General features: G+C 35.1%; 1 protein-coding gene across 6 annotated transcripts in view; it reads left to right on the plus strand.

The window, feature by feature from the left end:
- The window catches only part of ASCC3 (activating signal cointegrator 1 complex subunit 3), a 351,170-nt gene that overhangs the window by 119,912 nt on the left and 211,518 nt on the right, over positions 1 to 19,740 (plus strand). For all 6 annotated transcript variants that reach the window (XM_055535388.1, XM_055535387.1, XM_055535391.1 and 3 more), the window contains one exon: positions 9,612 to 9,776. In XM_055535388.1, the coding sequence (XP_055391363.1) occupies positions 9,612 to 9,776 (165 nt within the window). The remainder of the gene's footprint in view (positions 1 to 9,611; positions 9,777 to 19,740) is intronic.

Here is a 19,740-nt window from a genome sequence, read left to right on the forward strand (position 1 = left end):
TTCCTCTATTTCTTTGCATTGATCGCTGAGGAAGGCTTTCTTATCTCTTCTTGCTATTCTTTGGAACTCTGCATTCAGATGCTTATATCTTTCCTTTTCTCTTTTGCTTTTCGCTTCTCTTCTTTTCACAGCTATTTGTAAGGCCTCCCCAGATAGCCATTTTACTTTTTTTGCATTTCTTTTCCATGGAGATGGTCTTGATCCCTATCTCCTGTACAATGTCACAAACCTCAGTCCATAGTTCATCAGGCACTCTATCTATCAGATCTAGTCCCTTATATTTCTCACTTCCACTGTATAATCATAAGGGATTTGATTTAGGTCATACCTGAATGGTCTAGTGGTTTTTCCCTACTTTCTTCAATTTCAGTCTGAATTTGGCAATAAGGAGTTCATGATCTGAGCCACAGTCAGCTCCTGGTCTTGTTTTTGTTGACTGTATAGAGCTTCTCCATCTTTGGCTGCAAAGAATATAATCAATCTGATTTCGGTGATGAGGCTATAGTTCAGTATATATGTTTTGAGATTGTTGGAAAGTGTTTTAAATCGAGAAAAAGAACGGCAAATATAATTCTGCTCCAGTTATAAACACATGCAATCTAGAAAGTATTTTTCTTATATGTTTAATTTTGAGTTATATATTATAGGAGCCTTGTCTCCCTTACTCCAGAAATCCATGCTCTGTTCCTTTGCAAGTATTAGGATTTCTTATTGAATTATACTTTGTTTCTTTATTTATTAAATGTTTACCTTTGAGCTTTTAACTAAAAATAGTATCGTACAGATTTTTTTTAACATCAAGATGCCAAGATATATTTCAGATTATATTCCTTATGCTTTAGCCTGGCCATATCTGTACTTTCAACAAAAATATGCATAAGGATACTTTTGTAGATGAAGATTCTCCAGTTAACTTTTATATTTTCATTTTATAATGGAAAGCTGTGATCCTGGATATAAGTATATAGCTAGATACTTCAGAATACTTTAGGCTTTACATGTGTGCATGTGCACTCAGGCGTGTGAATTGGTGGGAGAGGAGGGAGCATAAAAAAAGGTAGAAAAGGAAGTAGTTGGAAAAAACTGATTTGTTGTAGTGTCCCAAGTGGCAGGTATAATCTGTGGGCTGTCAGGTTCCATTACGGGGGTTGTTGCCATCAATCAGAACTGACATTTGTAAAGCAGAGTTTAGTATAACTGTAATTATATGTGTTTTTACAGAATTTAAACCGTGTGACATTTTAGATCTTATCCTTAAATTAAAACATTCATATAATTTATAGGCTTGTTGGTTGAGTAAGTATGTGATTATGTATTTTAAAAAGGAAGATAGATTTCCTAAATCCTGCAAACAGTTGCATGGTCTAAGTCTATAGCATTAAAATGTGATTTGTAACAGCTCCAGGCTGACTGTTTTCACACAGAAAATGTATTGAGCACACATTCTTGAATATTGTTCTTTAGCATAGTTAATAGATCCCCAACATTTTCAACTAAATGTACAGTATCTCATCAATTATAAGACATTAGAAAAATGTATTTGGTGGTGGTGTTTTTTTTAACTTCCTAGTGACACATGAAATGATGATATAGCTCAAACTCAGTAATAGCTCTTGAGATCTGATGAAGTATAGTGAGATACTCTTAGATTTTAATGACTATATTTTAATATTTTACCATTCTGTTTTTTAAAATCTAATGTAATGAGTTTAAACAATTAAAATTTTTTTCTATAGTCTTAAGTACCAAAAATTTCAAAATTTATTTTAAGTATTGTAAAGGTAAGAAAGCATACTTTCATTTTTAAAATTTGTTATATTCCTTTGACTTAACATTTTAAATCTAGTTTTAATTTATAGCCATCTGCCTCCAGGAAAAATACTGCTCCAACAGTCAAAATGTTTTTTAAAAATGTTTAAAATTCAGTAGGATATCAGTGTGACTTGTATAGCTTTAAATAGATATAACAGGATTTGTTAAGCATAAAACTGTATTTAGACATCACAAACATTCTGTCTTAAGCTGGATATATATTGCTATTAGTGATATAATTTCAAGACTGTTTTTTTGTATAATGAATTAATTTGTTGGAATTAGAAAATTTTATGGACTGGTCTATGTATGGAAAACATGAATATTGAAAAATAAGAATAAATCTTATTTTTAAATAGATATCAACAACAATAACATTAAGGAAATATGGGAATTATGAATTCTAAAATAGGTGTCTAATTTCCTTCTTCATTCAAAAACTTCGTTCAAAAAGTATAATGTTAAAAAACATTTATAAATATGCCAAAACTTTCTTATTTCTTTGCTTTTAGTGCTTATAGAGGTCTCTGGTTGAGGAGAAGATTGATAAGTGGTCAGGAAATTGACATAAATTTAGAAATTATCATTTGTATGAAAAAGAAATCCAATCAGTAGGTTGAAGAACTTGGACTTCTATGTAAAACGTTTTATATTTGATTCCTTCCTCAGAATGCTTGTGGTGTGCATAGAAAGATTATACAAGAGATGATACGTGACTAATGCATATTAGAAGCACGAAGAACAAATTTTGCTTATTTTTCTTTGTAGCATGCAATATTTTTTTTCTTTATCTAGCAAACTCTGACTTACCTTTCGCTTGTTCAGTTCAGATATCCCTTCTTGCCATTTAATTTTTGTTTTTAATTGTAAATTATTTGTAAGTATAATAGCATGTATGTGCACAGCTTACTGTTACTGAGTAAAATATATACTCAGAATAATAGTGCAGAAATTGTTAAGTGAACAGCTTGATAAATTTTCCTAAACTGAATACACTGATATAGGCACCACAGTGATCAAAATAGTTTTACCACACTTTGGAATCTTTCCTCATTTCTCTCCCATTTGCTGTGTCTTTCTTCCTCTTCAGAGATGACTCCTAGCTTTTCACACCTTATGTTAGTTTCACCTGTTTCAAAACTTCCTATCCATGAAGTTTTGTACTGTATAACTGGATTCTTTGACTAACAAGATTTTCAGATTTTTACCGTATTATTGCATATAGCAGTAGTTTACTCATTTTTGTTGTTTTGTGTAATTGTTTCATTGTATAACTGTTATAAGTTATTTATCCGTATTATTGTTGATGGAAATTTGGCTTCCAATTTTGAAGTATTATAAATAGTATAGCTATGAAAATTCTAATATACATCTTTAGGTACAAGTACGTGTGCATTTCTGTTCAGTGCATAATTCACTAGGAATGGAATTGCTGGTCACAAGGCTTACATATGTTCCTCTCTAGTAGGTAATACCCAAACAGCTTTTCAAAATGGTTGTGTGAGTTTTCATTTCCACCATTGTTTCATGAGAGTTCTAGTTCTTCCACATGCTCTCTAAACATGTGGTATTTTATGTCTTTCATTTTAAAACTTTTTCCTGCAATATTCAACATCCTTTTATGATTAAAAACTCCCCACAAATTGTGTATAGAAGGAATTGTCTTCAGCATAATGAAGTCCATATATAACAAACCTATAATTAACATCATACTCAACAGTGAAAGGATGAAAACTTTCCTAAGGTTGATCTTTCTTTGCTAAGATCAGGACAAGGGTGCAGATTCTCACTAGTCCTGTTCAACATAGTACTGGAAGTCCTAGCCTGAATAGTTAAGCAAGAAAAAGAAGGTCTTCTGAATCAGAAAAGAAGAAGTAATATGGTCAATGCACATATGATTTTATATATAGGAAACCCTAAAGACTCCAGGAAAAAACTTCTGCAACTAAGAAACAACTTCAGTAAACTTGCAGAATACAAAATCAACATGCAGAAAGCAATTGCATTTCTATACACTAACAACAAACTATCAGAAAAAGAAAGAAATAATCCTGTACACAAGAGCATCAAAAAAAATGTAATGCTTAGAAATAAATTTAACCAAGGAAATGAAAGATCTATACACCAAAAAACTGTAAAACACTGAGGAAAGAAATTGAAAAATAAATGGAAATAAATGGAATAAATAAATGGAAAGATAGCTCATGTCTGTCATATATTTAAAGAATTATTTTTGTGTATGGTATTAGAAAGTGTTCTAGTTTCATTCTTTTACAAGTGGTTGACCAGATTTCCCAGCACCACTTGTTAAAGAGATTGTCTTTAATCCATTGTATCTTCTTGCCTCCTTTGTCAAAGATAAGGTGTCCATATGTGCGTGGATTTATCTCTGGGCTTTCTATTTTGTTCCATTGATCTATATTTCTGTCTTTGTGCCAGTACCATACTGTCTTGATAACTGTGGCTTTGTAGTAGAGCCTGAAGTCAGGTAGGTTGATTCCTCCAGTTCCATTCTTCTTTCTCAAGATCACTTTGGCTATTCGAGGTTTTTTGTATTTCCATACCAATTGGGAAATTATTTGTTCTAGCTCTGTGAAGAATACCGTTGGTAGCTTGATGGGGATTGCATTGAATCTATAAATTGCTTTGGGTAGTATACTCATTTTCACTATATTGATTCTTCCAATCCATGAACATGGTATATTTCTCCATCTGTTAGTGTCCTCTTTGATTTCTTTCACCAGTGTTTTATAGTTTTCTATATATAGGTCTTTAGTTTCTTTAGGTAAATATATTCCTAAGTATTTTATTCTTTCCGTTGCAATGGTGAATGGAATTGTTTCCTTAATTTCTCTTTCTGTTTTCTCATTATTAGTGTATAGGAATGCAAGGGATTTCTGTGTGTTGATTTTATATCCTGCAACTTTACTATAGTCATTGATTAGTTCTAGTAATTTTCTGGTGGAGTCTTTAGGGTTTTCTATGTAGAGGATCATGTCATCTGCAAATAGTGAGAGTTTTACTTCTTCTTTTCCAATTTGGATTCCTTTTATTTCTTTTTCTACTCTGATTGCTGTGGCCAAAACTTCCAAAACTGTGTTGAATAGTAATGGTGAAAGTGGGCACCCTTGTCTTGTTCCTGACTTTAGAGGAAATGCTTTCAATTTTTCACCATTGAGGATAATGTTTGCTGTGGGTTTGTCATATATAGCTTTTATTATGTTGAGGTATGTTCCTTCTATTCCTGCTTTCTGGAGAGTTTTTATCATAAATGGATGTTGAATTTTGTCAAAGGCTTTCTCTGCATCTATTGAGATAATCATATGGTTTTTATTTTTCAATTTGTTAATGTGGATTCAATGCACCCCTATCAAAATTCCATTATAATTTTTCACAGATATAAAAAAATGCATTTTAAAGTTAGTATGTAAGCACAAAAGACCCAAAGAGTCAAAGCAATCCTGCGAATGGACAAAGCTGAGGTATCACACTTCCTAATTTTAAGCTATACTACAAAACTATAGTAATCAAAAAGTATGGCACTGGCAGAAAAATAGACACATAGACCAATGGAACAGAAGAGAGACTAGAAATTAACTCACACGTATACCATCAACTAATATTTGACAGTTGAGCTGAAAACAATTGGGAAAGAATGATATCTTTGGTAAACTGTATGGGGAGAAGTCAGAGAAGGCAATGGCACCCCACTCCAGTACACTTGCCTGGAAAATCCCATGGATGGAGGAGCCTGGTGGGCTGCAGTCCATGGGGTCGCTAGGAGTCGGACACGACTGAGCGACTTCACTTTCTCTTTTCACTTTCATGCATTGGAGAAGGAAATGGCAACCCACTCCAGTGTTCCTGCCTGGAGAATCCCAGGGATGGGGGAGCCTGGTGTGCTGCCATCTCTGGGGTCACACAGAGTCGGACACGACTGAAGTGACTTAGCATGGGGAAAAGTGGATAACAATATACAGAGGAATGAAAATAGCCACCTATTTTATATTGCTTACAAAAAATTAAGGGGCTTCCCAGGTGGCACTAGTGGTAAAGAAACTGCCTGCCAATGCAAGAGACATAAGAGAAGAGGGTTTGATCCCTGGGTTGGGAAGATCCCTGGGTTGGGAAGATCCTTTGGAGGAGGGCATGGCAACCCACTGCAGTTTTCTTGCCTGGAGAATCCCAAGGACAAAGAAGCTTGGTGGGCTACAGTCTATAGGGTCGCAAAGAGTGGGACACGATTGAAGCAACTTAACACAAAAATGGATTAAAGACTTACATGTAAGACCTGAAATGGTAAAACTACTACTTCAAGAAAACAGAGAAAAAAAGCTCTTTGACATTGATCTTGGGAATGATTATTGGATATGACACCAAAAACCCATGAAACAAAAGTGAAAATAAGCTTCCACACAGCAAAAGAAATAGCAGAATGAAAAGGTTACCTGTAGGAGAAGACATTAGCAAGCCATCTATCTGGTAAGAAGTTAATATCCACACAACTCAAAAGCAAAACACACACATAACACAAAAGCCAAACCAAAAACAAAACAACAATAAATGGACAGAGGACTAGAATAGACATTTTTTCCAAAGAAAGCATGCAAATGACCCCCAGTACAGTAAAAGATGTTTAACTTCACCAATCAGCAGGGAAATGCAAGTCATGATCACAATGAGATATCCCCTTACAGCTGTTAGATTGACTTGTTATCAAATAAGACAAGAGAGGACAAATATGGGCGAGGATGTGGAGAAAAGGGATCTTTTGTGCACTATTGTAAGTTGCTGTTGTAAACTGGGAATGTAAACGTGTACTGCCACTATGGAAACACTTTGAAGGTCTCCTAAAAAGTTAAAAATAGAACTACCATATCATGCAGCCGTTCTACTTATGGGTATATATCAGAAGGAATTGAAATCATTACCTTGAAGAGAGATTGCTCTCTGATGTTCTTTTCACATTTATTCACAATAGCTAAGATATGGAGACAACCCTAAGTGTTCCTCAAGAAATGAATGGACAAAAAAAATGTGGCATATATGTAGAATAGAATATTATTCAGCCATAAAAAATGGAAATTCAGCCTTTTCCCACAATAGGAATGGACCTTGAGGTTATTATGCTAAGTGAAATAGGTCAGAAAAGAAAAGACAAATACTGTTATGTTCTCACTTATGTATGGGGGAAGAAAAGCCAAACTCAAGAAAGAAACAGAGAGTACAGTGTTGGTTACCAGGAACTTAGGGATAAGGGAAATGGGAAAATGTTGGTCAAAGTGTACAAACTTCTAGATATAAGATGAATGTGTTCTGGGGATCTGATGTACAGTGCAGTGAGCATAATTAACATTCCTGTGTTATATCCTTGAAAGTTATTAAGAGAGCAGATCTTAAATATTATCACCACACACATGTACACACACACTCAAACACGAAAGTAATATGAAGTGAGGGGAAGAAAGTGTTAATTAACCTCATTGTGGTAATGGTTTTACAATATGTATGTGTATCAAATCATCACATTGTGCACCTTAAGTCTGTATATGTTACATGTCAGAAATAATGCAGTAAACAAAAAGGGAAGGAGAGAGAAAGTGATTTCCCCTAGGTCACAATGTTTTAAAAGGCAAAAGATTATGTTTATGTTAGTTACCAGATGAAGCAGTTCTAGCAAGTCTTAGGTCTTTTTGTTTAGCTGTCAAATGGATGGAGCATTTTAAATTGAATATACCAAATTGTTGACACAATAGTGGTTGTAGCATCTCAACTATTCCATTTTACCAGTGGTTAGGCTAAAATTGAAACAGTTTGGAATAATGATTTTTACACTCCAAAAGGAATAAAGTACATGTATTGAGAGAAATTTGAGTTGACAGTAAAAATATTGACAGTTAACCCATGCCCTAATACAGGAGCAGATGGAAATGTCTTGCATGAGTTCCAATTCATTAAGCAAATGTGACACTTTATTTTCTAGCCATTTTTGTTCAGGGAATTAGAGTAATGAAATGGTAATATAAATGAAGTCATTTCTCACTGTGCTGAAAGTATAGAAAACAAAATGCTAAAATGGATTTTTAATGTTTGGTAGTATAGTTTTCTTATATCTGAAAATTTTTATTTTAAAATTTAGTTGTTACCAAATTATTAGCTTTGTAGTATACTTTGTAGCTTTCTTAACATTTATTAATTGTAAGCTTATTTTATATTTTAATGTAACGTGAATTTATAATTTAGGAGAATTGTTGCTTTTGAAAACACATGGGCATGTTTTTTAGGATTTTCAGTAAAAGAGTTGTTAGTGAGTGATCCCTGAGCATATTTGTATGATATATCTTGGATTGTTTTAAATTGTCATTTTTCAAAGTAGAAGTTATGTTTAAATTATTGGAATATAAAAGATGTTAATTAATGCATAGTGAATGTTTCAAACCATTTTAGATCTTAAAATTCATTATACATCTGTTTATACTTAATTCTAGTAGACATTTTTTTCAGTGTAACATTTGATGTGGCTTCAATATTACCATTTAACTTTAGCAGATTAACCAAGTAGCTTCAGATTCATAGTATTTTGCACCTTAGATATGAATGCCTTAATCTGTTTCATTATAGTTTGCCAATTAATGTTATATTGAAATACAGATGCTAAATTTTGTGGTTGATACAGTTTATTTCAAAGTGATCATGATATCTCTAATAATGCAACAGATTATACTGACAAACTTGGATTATGCATTTATTAAGAAGTGTATGTGATTTGCAGTCTAAGAAAATAAGATTACCATTCCCGTAAGCAACTTCAAAACAGACATGAGAGTAATAGCACAACAAAAATGTTGAACAATGTGACTCCCATCTCATTTAACTTCTTCACGAAATAGTTGAATTTTGATTATCATCAGGCTCTATAATCTGATATACTGGCTAAGAGAAACTTCAGTTTTTGACTTGTTACCTCACATGTTAAATATATACTAGTGTAATGTTACCATAGTAGGAGGTTTATTACACTTGTCTTTTTCTCTGCCATAGTATGCTTTTAGAGGACAAAAGCAATTCAATATGTAGAAAGCAAATAGATTTATAATCACAGCTCACTTCAAATGGTCTCTTCTAAGAACTTAACATAAATACCCTGGGCTCGCTTTCTGCTCTAGGTACTGTGGATCTCCGGTGACTCATTGTTTTTATTGCTATTATGTGCAGGTTATGCTGTAGTATATGTATTGTTTTTTAGAATAAAGAGCTGCATATACTGGTTGATATTAAAGGGGGTAGTTTTTTTATTTTTTTTTAAAGGGAGTAGTTTTTTAAAACTGTGTATCAGTAGTCAAGTTTCCTCCAAATCTGGAGAAGTATAAACAGGTGACTGACCATTCCTAGAGTAGATTCCTGGTATCCTTTTCATTTCATTTTAATGCTTTGTTCACTTGTTTTTATCCCTTTTCAAATGAAAGCCATTATCAGTACACACTTGTTTAAAGAATAGTGTCATTTGTTTTTCTTTTTTTACATTGTAAGATACATTTGAAATATGCTTGTGTAATTTGTACACTTTACAATTTACTGACAGACTACCTTCACTGAGTTTTAAAGAACTGCTTAATATCACAACTTATAGAGAAGTGACTGTTGTGTATAGGGAATCAGATATCATTTTGGGTATCTTTAACACCTTTTATTTAATCTATATGTAAGTGGTCAATTGTATTTCTTTTTGAATGACAGTGAAAATTTAAGTAATATATGATCTTTTTCCTCTTTTAAATTTATCTTTTCTTGTGTTTTAGATGCTTGTGACCACACCAGAAAAATGGGATGTAGTAACAAGAAAGAGTGTTGGAGACGTAGCTCTTTCCCAAATTGTAAAGCTCCTTATTCTTGATGAAGTCCATTTACTGCATGAAGATAGAGGACCAGTATTAGAAAGCATAGTGGCACGAACTTTACGGCAGGTAAGAGGAAGTTGTATGTATGCTTATTTTGAGGGGTAAGTTTTTAAACTTTAATCTAGCATTCAAAGAAATATTAATATGTGTTGTGTATGGGGAAAAAGATAATTTTAGTGTGGATAAACCTATAGGTATTTCATTTTTATGTTAAAAGTACCTGATTGTTCTTCCTTCCAAGTCTTATTGAAGTCTCTTTAGATTAACCAAAATAAATACAGGAAACCTTCTAAACCTGTGTTTTGGATCTATTATTGACAAAGCAATATTACACTTGATCTTAGCGAAAAGACCGAGGAGCAGTTGACTAAACAATATTAACATAATGATAGAACATAGGAAAATGTTAGTGATTGATCCACTTTTCTCCATGCCTAAACTCTCCCCACTGAAAAGGGAGTGAGAATCCTCTGACTGCCAAGGTTCAGCTTGTGAATTAATCAGCAGTCACATCCACTCATCCCTGATAACTCAGTTGGTAAAGAATCCGCCTGCAATGCAGGAGACCCCAGTTGGATTCCTGGGTCAGAAAGATCCCCAGGAGAAAGAGTAGGCTAGCCACTCCAGTATTCTTGGACTTCCCTGGTGGCTCAGCTGGTAAAGAATCCACCTGCAATGTGAGAAACTTGGGTTCCGTCCCTGGGTTGGTAAGATCCCCTGAAGAAGGGAAAGGCTACCCATTCCAGTATTCTGGCCTGGAGAATTCCATGGACTGTATAGTCCATGAGGTCTCAAAGAGTCGAACACGACTGAATGACTTTCACTTTCACATCCACTCAGTGACCTCTTCTAGCACAAGATCTAGTCACTTGCCATGTTCTTTTTTATTCTAAATATTTTCCCTGGGAAAAAAAGCACTTCCTTGCCAGTATCACCTAAGTCTCTGCATGTAGTCCATATCTCTCCGCTGACTTCTAGTCCTGTCCAAACACAGTTGGTATTTTTACTTTGATATTCCAAAAACATCTCTTGCTAAACATGTCAGAAACTCTGTTGTTTCTCCCATATATTTATATAGGGCATCACAATTCACTCAGTTCTCAAGCCCAAATTGAGTGTGTGGGAGTCACCTTAACACTTGGCCTTAACACTCTGCCTCACCCCAGTAACTAGTTAGACATCAGTTCTTTTACATTTCCTATCTTGAATAGCTGTCATCTAGATCTAGTTATGGGAATTTAAATTTAAAAAGGGAATACAGAACTTATGAAATTTATGTTGCATTTTCAAATATTTTAAAATAATGTATTTTAATCTGGTAAATATACCATAAAATTCTAGATGAATTAATGATTTAACTCTATCAGGCAAAACTCAGTGTATTAAAGAGAGCATTTTGAAAATAACCTTGCTGTTGGATACACTCTATGCTATGCTATGCTAAGTCACTTCAGCCGTGTCCGACTCTGTGCGACCCCATAGACGGCAGCTCACCAGGCTCCCCCGTCCCTGGGATTCTCCAGGCAAGAACACTGGAGTGGTTTGCCATTTCCTTCTCCAATGCATGAAAGTGAAAAGTGCAAGTGAAGTCGCTCAGTCGTGTCCGACTCTTAGCGACCCCATGGATTGCAGCCTAACAGGCTCCTCCGTCCATGGGATTTTCCAAGCAAGAGTACTGGAGTGGGATGCCATTGCCTTCTCTGGGATACACTCTATGCAAAGTATAAAACTCCAAAGGCTATAAAGGAAACGTGACTCATTTGAATATGCATTAAAAACTTTTGACCAGTAAAGATCCAAAAAGATAAAATGTAAGAATAATAGAAATTATTTGTCACACATAAAATAAGCTTAGATGTCCTTTGTAATTAAAAGATTGTGGTAAACTAATAAATATTTGTTGTTCAGCCACTAAGTCATGTCCTACTCTTTGTAACCCCGTGGACTGTAGCACGTCAGGCTCCTCTGTCTTTCACTATCTCCCAGTTTGCTCAAATTCATGTCCACTGAGTCGGTAATGCTGTCTAACCATCCAATGCTATCTGTCTTATCCATGCCCCACTTTTCTTTTGCTTTCAGTCTTTCCCAGCATCAGTCTTTTCTAATGACGCAACTCTTCGCATCAGGTGGCCAAAGTATTGGAGCTTCAGCATCAGTTCTTCCAATGATTATTCAGGACTGATTTCCTTTAGGATTGACTGCTTTGATCTCCTTGCAGTCCAAGGGACTCTCCAGAGTCTTCTCCAGCACCACAATTCGAAAGCATCAATTCTTCAGCATTCAGCCTTTATGGTCCAACTCTTACATCCATACATGACTACTAGAAAAACCGTAGCTTTGACTGTATGGATCTTTGCTGGCAAAGTAATGTCTATACTTTTTAATATGCTGTCTAGATTTCTCATAGCTTTCCTTCCAAGGAGTAAGCATCTTTTAATTTCATGGCTCAGTCACCATCTGCAGTGATTTTGGAGCCCAAGAAAATAGAGTCTGTCACTGTTTCGGTTGTTTCCCCATCTTTATGCCATGAAGTGAGGGGACCAGATGCCATGGCCTTAGTTTTTTGAATGCTGAGTTTCAAGCCAGCCTTTTCACCAAGACTCTTTCATCAGGAGTCTCTTTAGTTCCTCTTTATCTTCTGCCATTAGAGTGACAGGACCATCTGCATATCTGAGGTTGTTGATAGTAAGAAATACAAATTTTTTGAAAATTTGGAAAAAGCACTTTACGGTAGAAATAAAAATACTGAAAATCATAGAAAAGAAGCTTAAAAAGAATCCAAATTAACTTGAGACATTCCTCTTCCATTAGATTGGCAAAAGTGAAAAAGAATGTAATTTGAAAACTCTCACTAAACTATGCTTTTCCTTCTAGAGGTCTAACCTATGGAAATAATAGCATAGAAACATAGATATAGTAACACCAGTATTCACTGATGCTTTCTTGTTAATGTAAAATATGTAGGAAACAACCCAAATATTCAACAAAAGAAAATATGATTGAATAAATCTTATTACAGTCATCAAATAAAATGCTACTTTGCAGTCTTTTAAGAAGAATGAGGCAGAGCTATAAGAACCAGACTTAAAAGATATCCAGGTTATATTCTTCATTAAGAAGGCAAACTGGGTCCTATATATATAGCACAATCCCAGGAAAAAAAAAAAAAAAGCAATATATTTATATTCTCATTCACTCATTTACTGAACATTTGTTAAGTACCTGCTGTGTGCCAGCTTCATGGTTCTAGGTGGATGTGGATGTAGTTAACAAATTTCTTGCCTCCATTTAGATTTTTAAGCTGGGTAGAGTAGGGTGCATAGATGTGAAAGCATATGCAATAAGTGTAAAAGTGGTTTTATAGTAGGGATGGAATTAGAGAACTTTTTAGGACATGTTCACTTTTTACCATATAAAAATATGTGCATACATACATACAGACATGCAGACACAGAATACAAAGAGTTGAAATATTCACGTAGACACACACACACAGAAGTCCGAGATTTTAGCTAATACTCAACTTAGAACAGCGTCAAGAATACACGTGGTTGTGAAAAGTCTGCAGCTGCCGCCTCTGTTCTCTTCTTTTGCTCTGGCAGTTAGTTTACTTGTGAAGTCTTGAAAAGAATCATTCCAGGCATCATTTATGCAAAAGAGAGGTATTTTGATCATGAGATTTTTAAATAAAAACTTTAACAGCTTTATTGAGATATGTTTGACATACAAAGCAGTGCATATGATTAGCATATGGGGTAAAGTGAGTTTGTGGTTAACAGGAGGTCCTACTTCCATGGTGATACTTCCTGATCATGAGATGTTTTGATTTGGTACCTTGATATGTACATAGCTTAGTGATGTTTTTCAGGGAGCCCAGGCCACATGACTCCATACATTCCTGGTTTGTTTGCATTGAGCTATCTGGAGAGACCATGTCCATCAGCTAAAAGCATTACAAAGATAAGGCTTTCCTGCAACTATAGAGCATTAGAGGTCAAGTAAATACCATTAGTATAATTGCCGAGAGGACTATCAGTAGCATGTTTTCAAGGGAGTTTGACCAGGGCATCTTTCTTTCTTGAGCATTCCCAATTGAGGGAGAAAATAGATTGCAGGAGTGCTGCTTGTATACACATGTACACAGACACACACACATTTGTATCATATATACTTTGAGACATTCATTAAAATTCATAAATATGTTGTAATATATGAATTTTTAATAGTATAATTTTCTATATGTAGTTTATAAACTATATGATGTAAAATATATAAAATTGTATATTATTTTTCAATTATATGTAGTGCAATTATAAATATACCATGTTAAAAGAAGATACAGGAACATATCATATGTTGTATGTAATATGGATATATAATATGTAAATATCCTTGGTAATTCAGCTGATAAAGAAACCTGCAATGCAGGAGACCCCGGTTCTATTCTTGGGTTGGGAAGATCCCCTGGCGAAAGGATAGACTACCCATTCCAGTATTCTTGGGCTTCCCTGGTGGCTCAGATGGTAAAAGAATCCACCTGCAAGCAGGAGATCTGGGTTCAACCCCTGGGTTGGGAAGATCCCCTAGAGGAGGGCATGGCAACCCACTCCAGTATTCTTGCTGGAGAATCCCATGGGCAGAGGAGCCTGGCGGAGTCAGACACAACTGAGCAACTCAACATAGTACAGCAATATTTAAATATATAAAATATTAATTCATCCTGCACATTAGCATCTTCATAATATAGCCAAATTCCAATTGTATAGTTTATCAGTACTATGCTCATAAATCTTTGCTGACTTGCTGTTTGTTTATCTTAAGAAAAATGTTTAAATACCTTAGCTGGTCTTAAAAGTCTATTAAAACCCTGATCTATTTGTTTAATTTTAACTTTTCCATTCTATTCCTTAGCTACTTAGGTTCCAACCGCACAGAACCAAATTTTTTCCTTCTCCAGTTTTTTTTCCAATGCCTCTTTTTTTCCCATCTCTTTCAGAGATGAAACTAATCTTACTTAAGTCAGAATGTATCTTTATTTTATGAGATTAAGGGTTGTAAATGCAAAATTGTGTATTATCACTCTGCAGATCTATCTGTTGAAAACCTACTGTTCTTTAGAATCTGCCCAGTATCACTTCTTCTATGAAGTGTTTCCTAGTTCCCCGCTCAGCATGAATTCCACCTTTTCTGTGTTCCCTCTGTATTCCCTTTCTTTGCACATTTTTAGCACTTACCACAGTCTTCCTTATAATTTCACAACTTGTTATAGTTAATTCTGTCTTTATTTGTGCCCCTCACTAGATTTTAATCTCCTTGACAGAATGATCTATATGCTTCTCCTCATATTTCCAGTGTATTAGTGCAGTGCAGTGCTCATAAATATTTTTATAAAAAGGGAAGTTCCTATTTTTGTTTGTTCCTGTGATTAGCAGACATTCCCAGTAGATGGCAGTGCTTCACATGGCACTTTGTAACTAACATAGACACACCATAGGGAGCTTTTCTAATGCGATGTAGATTCTGTTCAGGTTCTAAAATTACATGATGATATTAGGCACTAAATTCACAACATCCTTGGCATGAGAGAGATTTGGAAAAGAGAAAAGTAGAATTAAACCCAAATCTGTTGTATTTAACATTGAACTAACATTAGTTGTTTTAACTAAATTTGCTTTCAGTAAGTAGGGAGACTTTGTCCAAACTTAGATTTTATGTGAGGGAAAATGCTATAAAAATTTACTGCCTATTTTTTGGGCTAATGATAAAGAAGAAACTGCAAAATGTTAACTTTTTTTAGTTTTCAACTATTAATATTTTCAGATTACTCTATAGTGTGTAGAGTTTCAAGATGTGGTTTAAGACATAAAGTTTCAAATTATCCATATTTAAAGGAAAATATTTCTCATACAGATTTATGAGTATAATAGATTATTTTTAGAATAAAAAGGTAACAGTTTTAAAATGGGGGTTTAGCAGAAAAATATCTCTAATGTTTGCAAGGTGTCATGTATTTAACATCAAAAGACATTAAAAATATACTCAATAAGTTATGTGTTAAATTATTTTAATACTAAAAATTACTTTGATATTCTTTCAAATCACCACCAATAGTAAATAGAACTATGGCATAATTAAAATTATTCTAGGGGCTTCCCTGGTGGTCCCATGGCTAGGACTCCATGCTCCCAATGCAGGGGCCCCGTGTTCAGTCCCTGTCAGGGAGCTAGGTCCTGCATGCCACAACTAAAAATCCCTGTATGCTGCAACTAAAAGATCCTGCATAGCGCAATGAAGAGCAAGGTCACATGTGCCGCAGGTAAGATGTAGTACGGCCAAATCAGTAAATGTATTTCAAAACAGCATTCTAATGGCGTAAAGGAGTCTCATTATAATATGTAAAGGAGACTTCTTAAATAACAGGTAGGGTCATCTGTTCCCCTTGCGTAGGGTTCCTTGGCTTAGGTTGGGTTTGCTTGGGAAGCTATGTGTATATCTCATAGTGTTTTATTTAATCCTCAAATAAGCCCAGATATATAACCCAGTACAATGAGTAAGAAGATTCATTTTTGTCCTGCTTACAGAATGAGTTTGGAAGGGACAGGGCCAAATTTTCTCTTAGTTCCTGTAAGTGATATTTGTGTCAGGGAGTATAGGACCTTGGATTTTCCCAGCCACTGTATGCACTATGTTGAAATATTCAAGGTGAAATCCAATGTTGGGAGCTGCTCATTTAGGTATAGTAACTTGAAGATACTAATATGAGGCAAGCAACTTTTGACTAAGAAAGTCATAAAAAACTTAAAAAAATAATTAAAATATATGCTCAAATAAGTATATCCCATGAATCCCCTTATTTTATTTATGATAGCAAGAACATTAAACATTCCTAGATTAAAAAAAATAGTACTGTATAGTTTTTTGTTACAGATTGAGAATCTTTTTTTATGCATTCTTTCATAAAGGAATTTGTTTCAAGTTAATTAGCTTACCAAATTCATTCTAAGTCATGTGTACTTAAATCACGTCAGCTATTTTCAAACTTTTTCCCAGGTAAGAAGCCGTTTTTAAAATTAGACTTTTACATGGAAGCCTAGTAAATATATAAAAATATAGGATGAGATGGTTAGATAGCATCACCCACTCAGTGGACATGAATTTAAGCAAACTCTGGGAGATAGTGAAGGACAGGGAAGCCTGGTGTGCTGCACTCCATGGGATAGCAAAGAGTTGGACACAACTGAGCTACTGAACAACAACAGCAAAATACAATAGAAATTTAGAAAGAAATTCTATATGATAAAAAACTATATACGCACAAATATATATATATCTATTCCTATCTACATACAAACACACATATATGTGTGTATATACAGATAGATATAGACACAAACATACACACATACCTTCTACACTTTGGATTTGATAAATTGATATAAAACCCAACCATTTGAAAGACTATTCTTCTGACACTTAGAGCTCAGCAAGTGCTCATAGAAGGAAAAGAGAGAGACAACACTCTTATTAGAAAATAATGAAAGTTTACTTAGTACAGACAAATTTATAATTCAGAGTTCAAATTATACTCTAAAATGAAACAGATATGTAGGGACTATAATAGGTTAATTATTAAATTTTAACTGTTAGATAATATTAAATAGAATTGCTAAAAAATGGAAAAATACTAAAGTTGAAAAAGTAAAATAAAATACAAAATAGAAAAACAATAAACTAGATTTATTAACTAGAGTCCTATAAAAATATTTTTAAAGCTAGTTTTTAAAAAAGTAAAATAATCTTGGGGAGGAGCCAAGATGGCGGAGGAGTAGGACGGGGAGAACACTTTCTCCCCCACAAATTCATCAAAAGAGCATTTAAACGTCGAGTAAATTCCACAAAACAACTTCTGAATGCCGGCAGAGGACATCAGGCACCCAGAAAAGCAGCCCAACTCTTCGAAAGGAGGTAGGAAAAAATATAAAAGGCAAAAAAAGAGACAAAAGAGGGAGGGACGGAGTTCCGTCCCGGGAAGGGAGTCTTAAAAAGAGAGAAGTTTCCAAACACCAGGAAACCCTCTCACTGCCGAATCTGTGCCGAGCTTTGGAAGCACAGAGGGCAACATAAAAGGGAGGGGAAAAAAAAAAATAAACAATTAAAAATCGCGGATTGTGAGCCCTACGGTAACTCCCCCAGCGGAGAAGCAGCGCAGACGCCTGCACACGGCATTAGCAAGCGGGGGCTGGGCAGGGAAGTGCAGCACGGGCTGTGTCCCTTAGAGTAAGAATTGGGCCGAATGTCCTGAGCGCTATCTGAGCGAAATAATTTGGGCTAGCAAACCAGACTGTGGGATATCTACCACGCGAAAAGCCAGCCCTAACCTAAGACACCGCCAGGCCCGCGCACAGAACAAAGGACTGAACAGAGATAGCCGGCTGCAGACCTTCCCCCTCCGGTGACAGGCAGCCAGAGCCGGAAGGGGGCAATCGCAGCCCCAGAGAGACACTATCTATAAAACTGTAAGCAGGCTTCTTTGCTAACTAAAACTTCTTGGGGGTCTGGACGGTCAACATCTGCCTGAGAAGGTGCGCCGGTTTTACACCCAGATAACCGAGTGGCGGGGAGGCGATAAGTCGCAGCATTGGCTCCCGCCAAACACCTCATCACCTGAGCTGCTCGACCTGGGAAGAACACAAAACGCAGGCCCAACCGAGTCTGCGCCTCTGAGGACTACCCGAGTGCCTGAACCTGAGCGGCTTGGACCTGGGAGCTCAGTCCAGGGCCGGCCTCTGATTGTTCCCGGCGGAACAACCTAGAGCCCAAGCAGTGTGGGCAGGGAGGTTACACGCGCCGTGAGCGGGGGCAGACCCAGTGTGGCCGAGGCACTGCGAGCGCACGCCAGTGTTATCTGTTTGCAGCATCCCTCCCTCCCTCCCCACAGCGCGGCTGAACAAGTGAGCCTAAATTAAAAAAAAAAAAAAAATAGGGTCCTCCACCGTCCCCTTTGTGTCAGGGCGGGAACCAGACAATGAAGAGACCAGCAAACAGAAGAAGCTATAACAGAGGGAAACGCCTTGGAAGCTACAGGCCATAGATTAAAACCCTGTGGTTACTATGGATTACATAGGAAGGGGCCTATAGATCTTGAGAAATAAAAGTCGGACTAAGGAACTGCCAAAAATGAACTGAACCCACAATACTCACTACAAAACCAGAGAAAGACCTAGATATATTTTTACTATTTTTACGATCAATCTTTCTTTCTTTCTTTTTTTTTTTTAATTAAAAAAAATTTTTTTTAAGTCCTCTATTGTCCTTTAATTTTCACTTTTATAACTATTACTTTGCAAAAAAAAAAAAAAAAGACCCTATTTTTTTTTTTTTTCTTCTTCAGCAAACTTCATATATATATTTTATAATTTTTTGACCGTGGTTTTTTTTTGTTTGTTTTTTGTTTTTTTTTTTCTTTTTTCTTTTTCTTCTTTTCTTTAACATTGCATTTTTGAAATTCCAAACTCTACTCTAGATTTTTAATTTTAGCCTTTTGATATATGTTATCAATTTTGTACCTATAGTTTTTTTCATAATTGCTGTGACTTTTTTTTTCCTCTGTTTCTCTCTCTTCGTCTTTTATATAACATCGTATATCTGCAATTCCAAACTCTACTCAAGATTTTTAATTTATGCTTTTTGGTATTTGATATCAATTTTGTACCTGTATTTTCTTTATAATTTTTGCGACAGTGTTTTTGTTGGTTTGTTTGTTTTCTCTCTTTATTTTTATTCTTCTTCTTTTTTTTTTTTTTTTTTTTAACGTTGTATTTTTGAAATTCCAAACTCTACTCTAGATTTTTAATTTTTGCTGTTTGGTATTAGTTATCAATTTTGTACCTGTAGTTTCTTTATTACTTTCACGACCTTGTTTGTTTTTCTTTGTTCATTTTTTCTCTCTTTCTTTTCCTTCTCCTTTTCATTAACATCGCATTTTTGAAATTCCAAACTCTACTCTAGATTTCTAATTTTTGTTTTTATG

The sequence above is a fragment of the Bubalus kerabau genome, chromosome 9 (genome assembly GCF_029407905.1).
Source record: "Bubalus kerabau isolate K-KA32 ecotype Philippines breed swamp buffalo chromosome 9, PCC_UOA_SB_1v2, whole genome shotgun sequence".
Taxonomy (NCBI): Eukaryota; Metazoa; Chordata; class Mammalia; order Artiodactyla; family Bovidae; genus Bubalus; species Bubalus kerabau.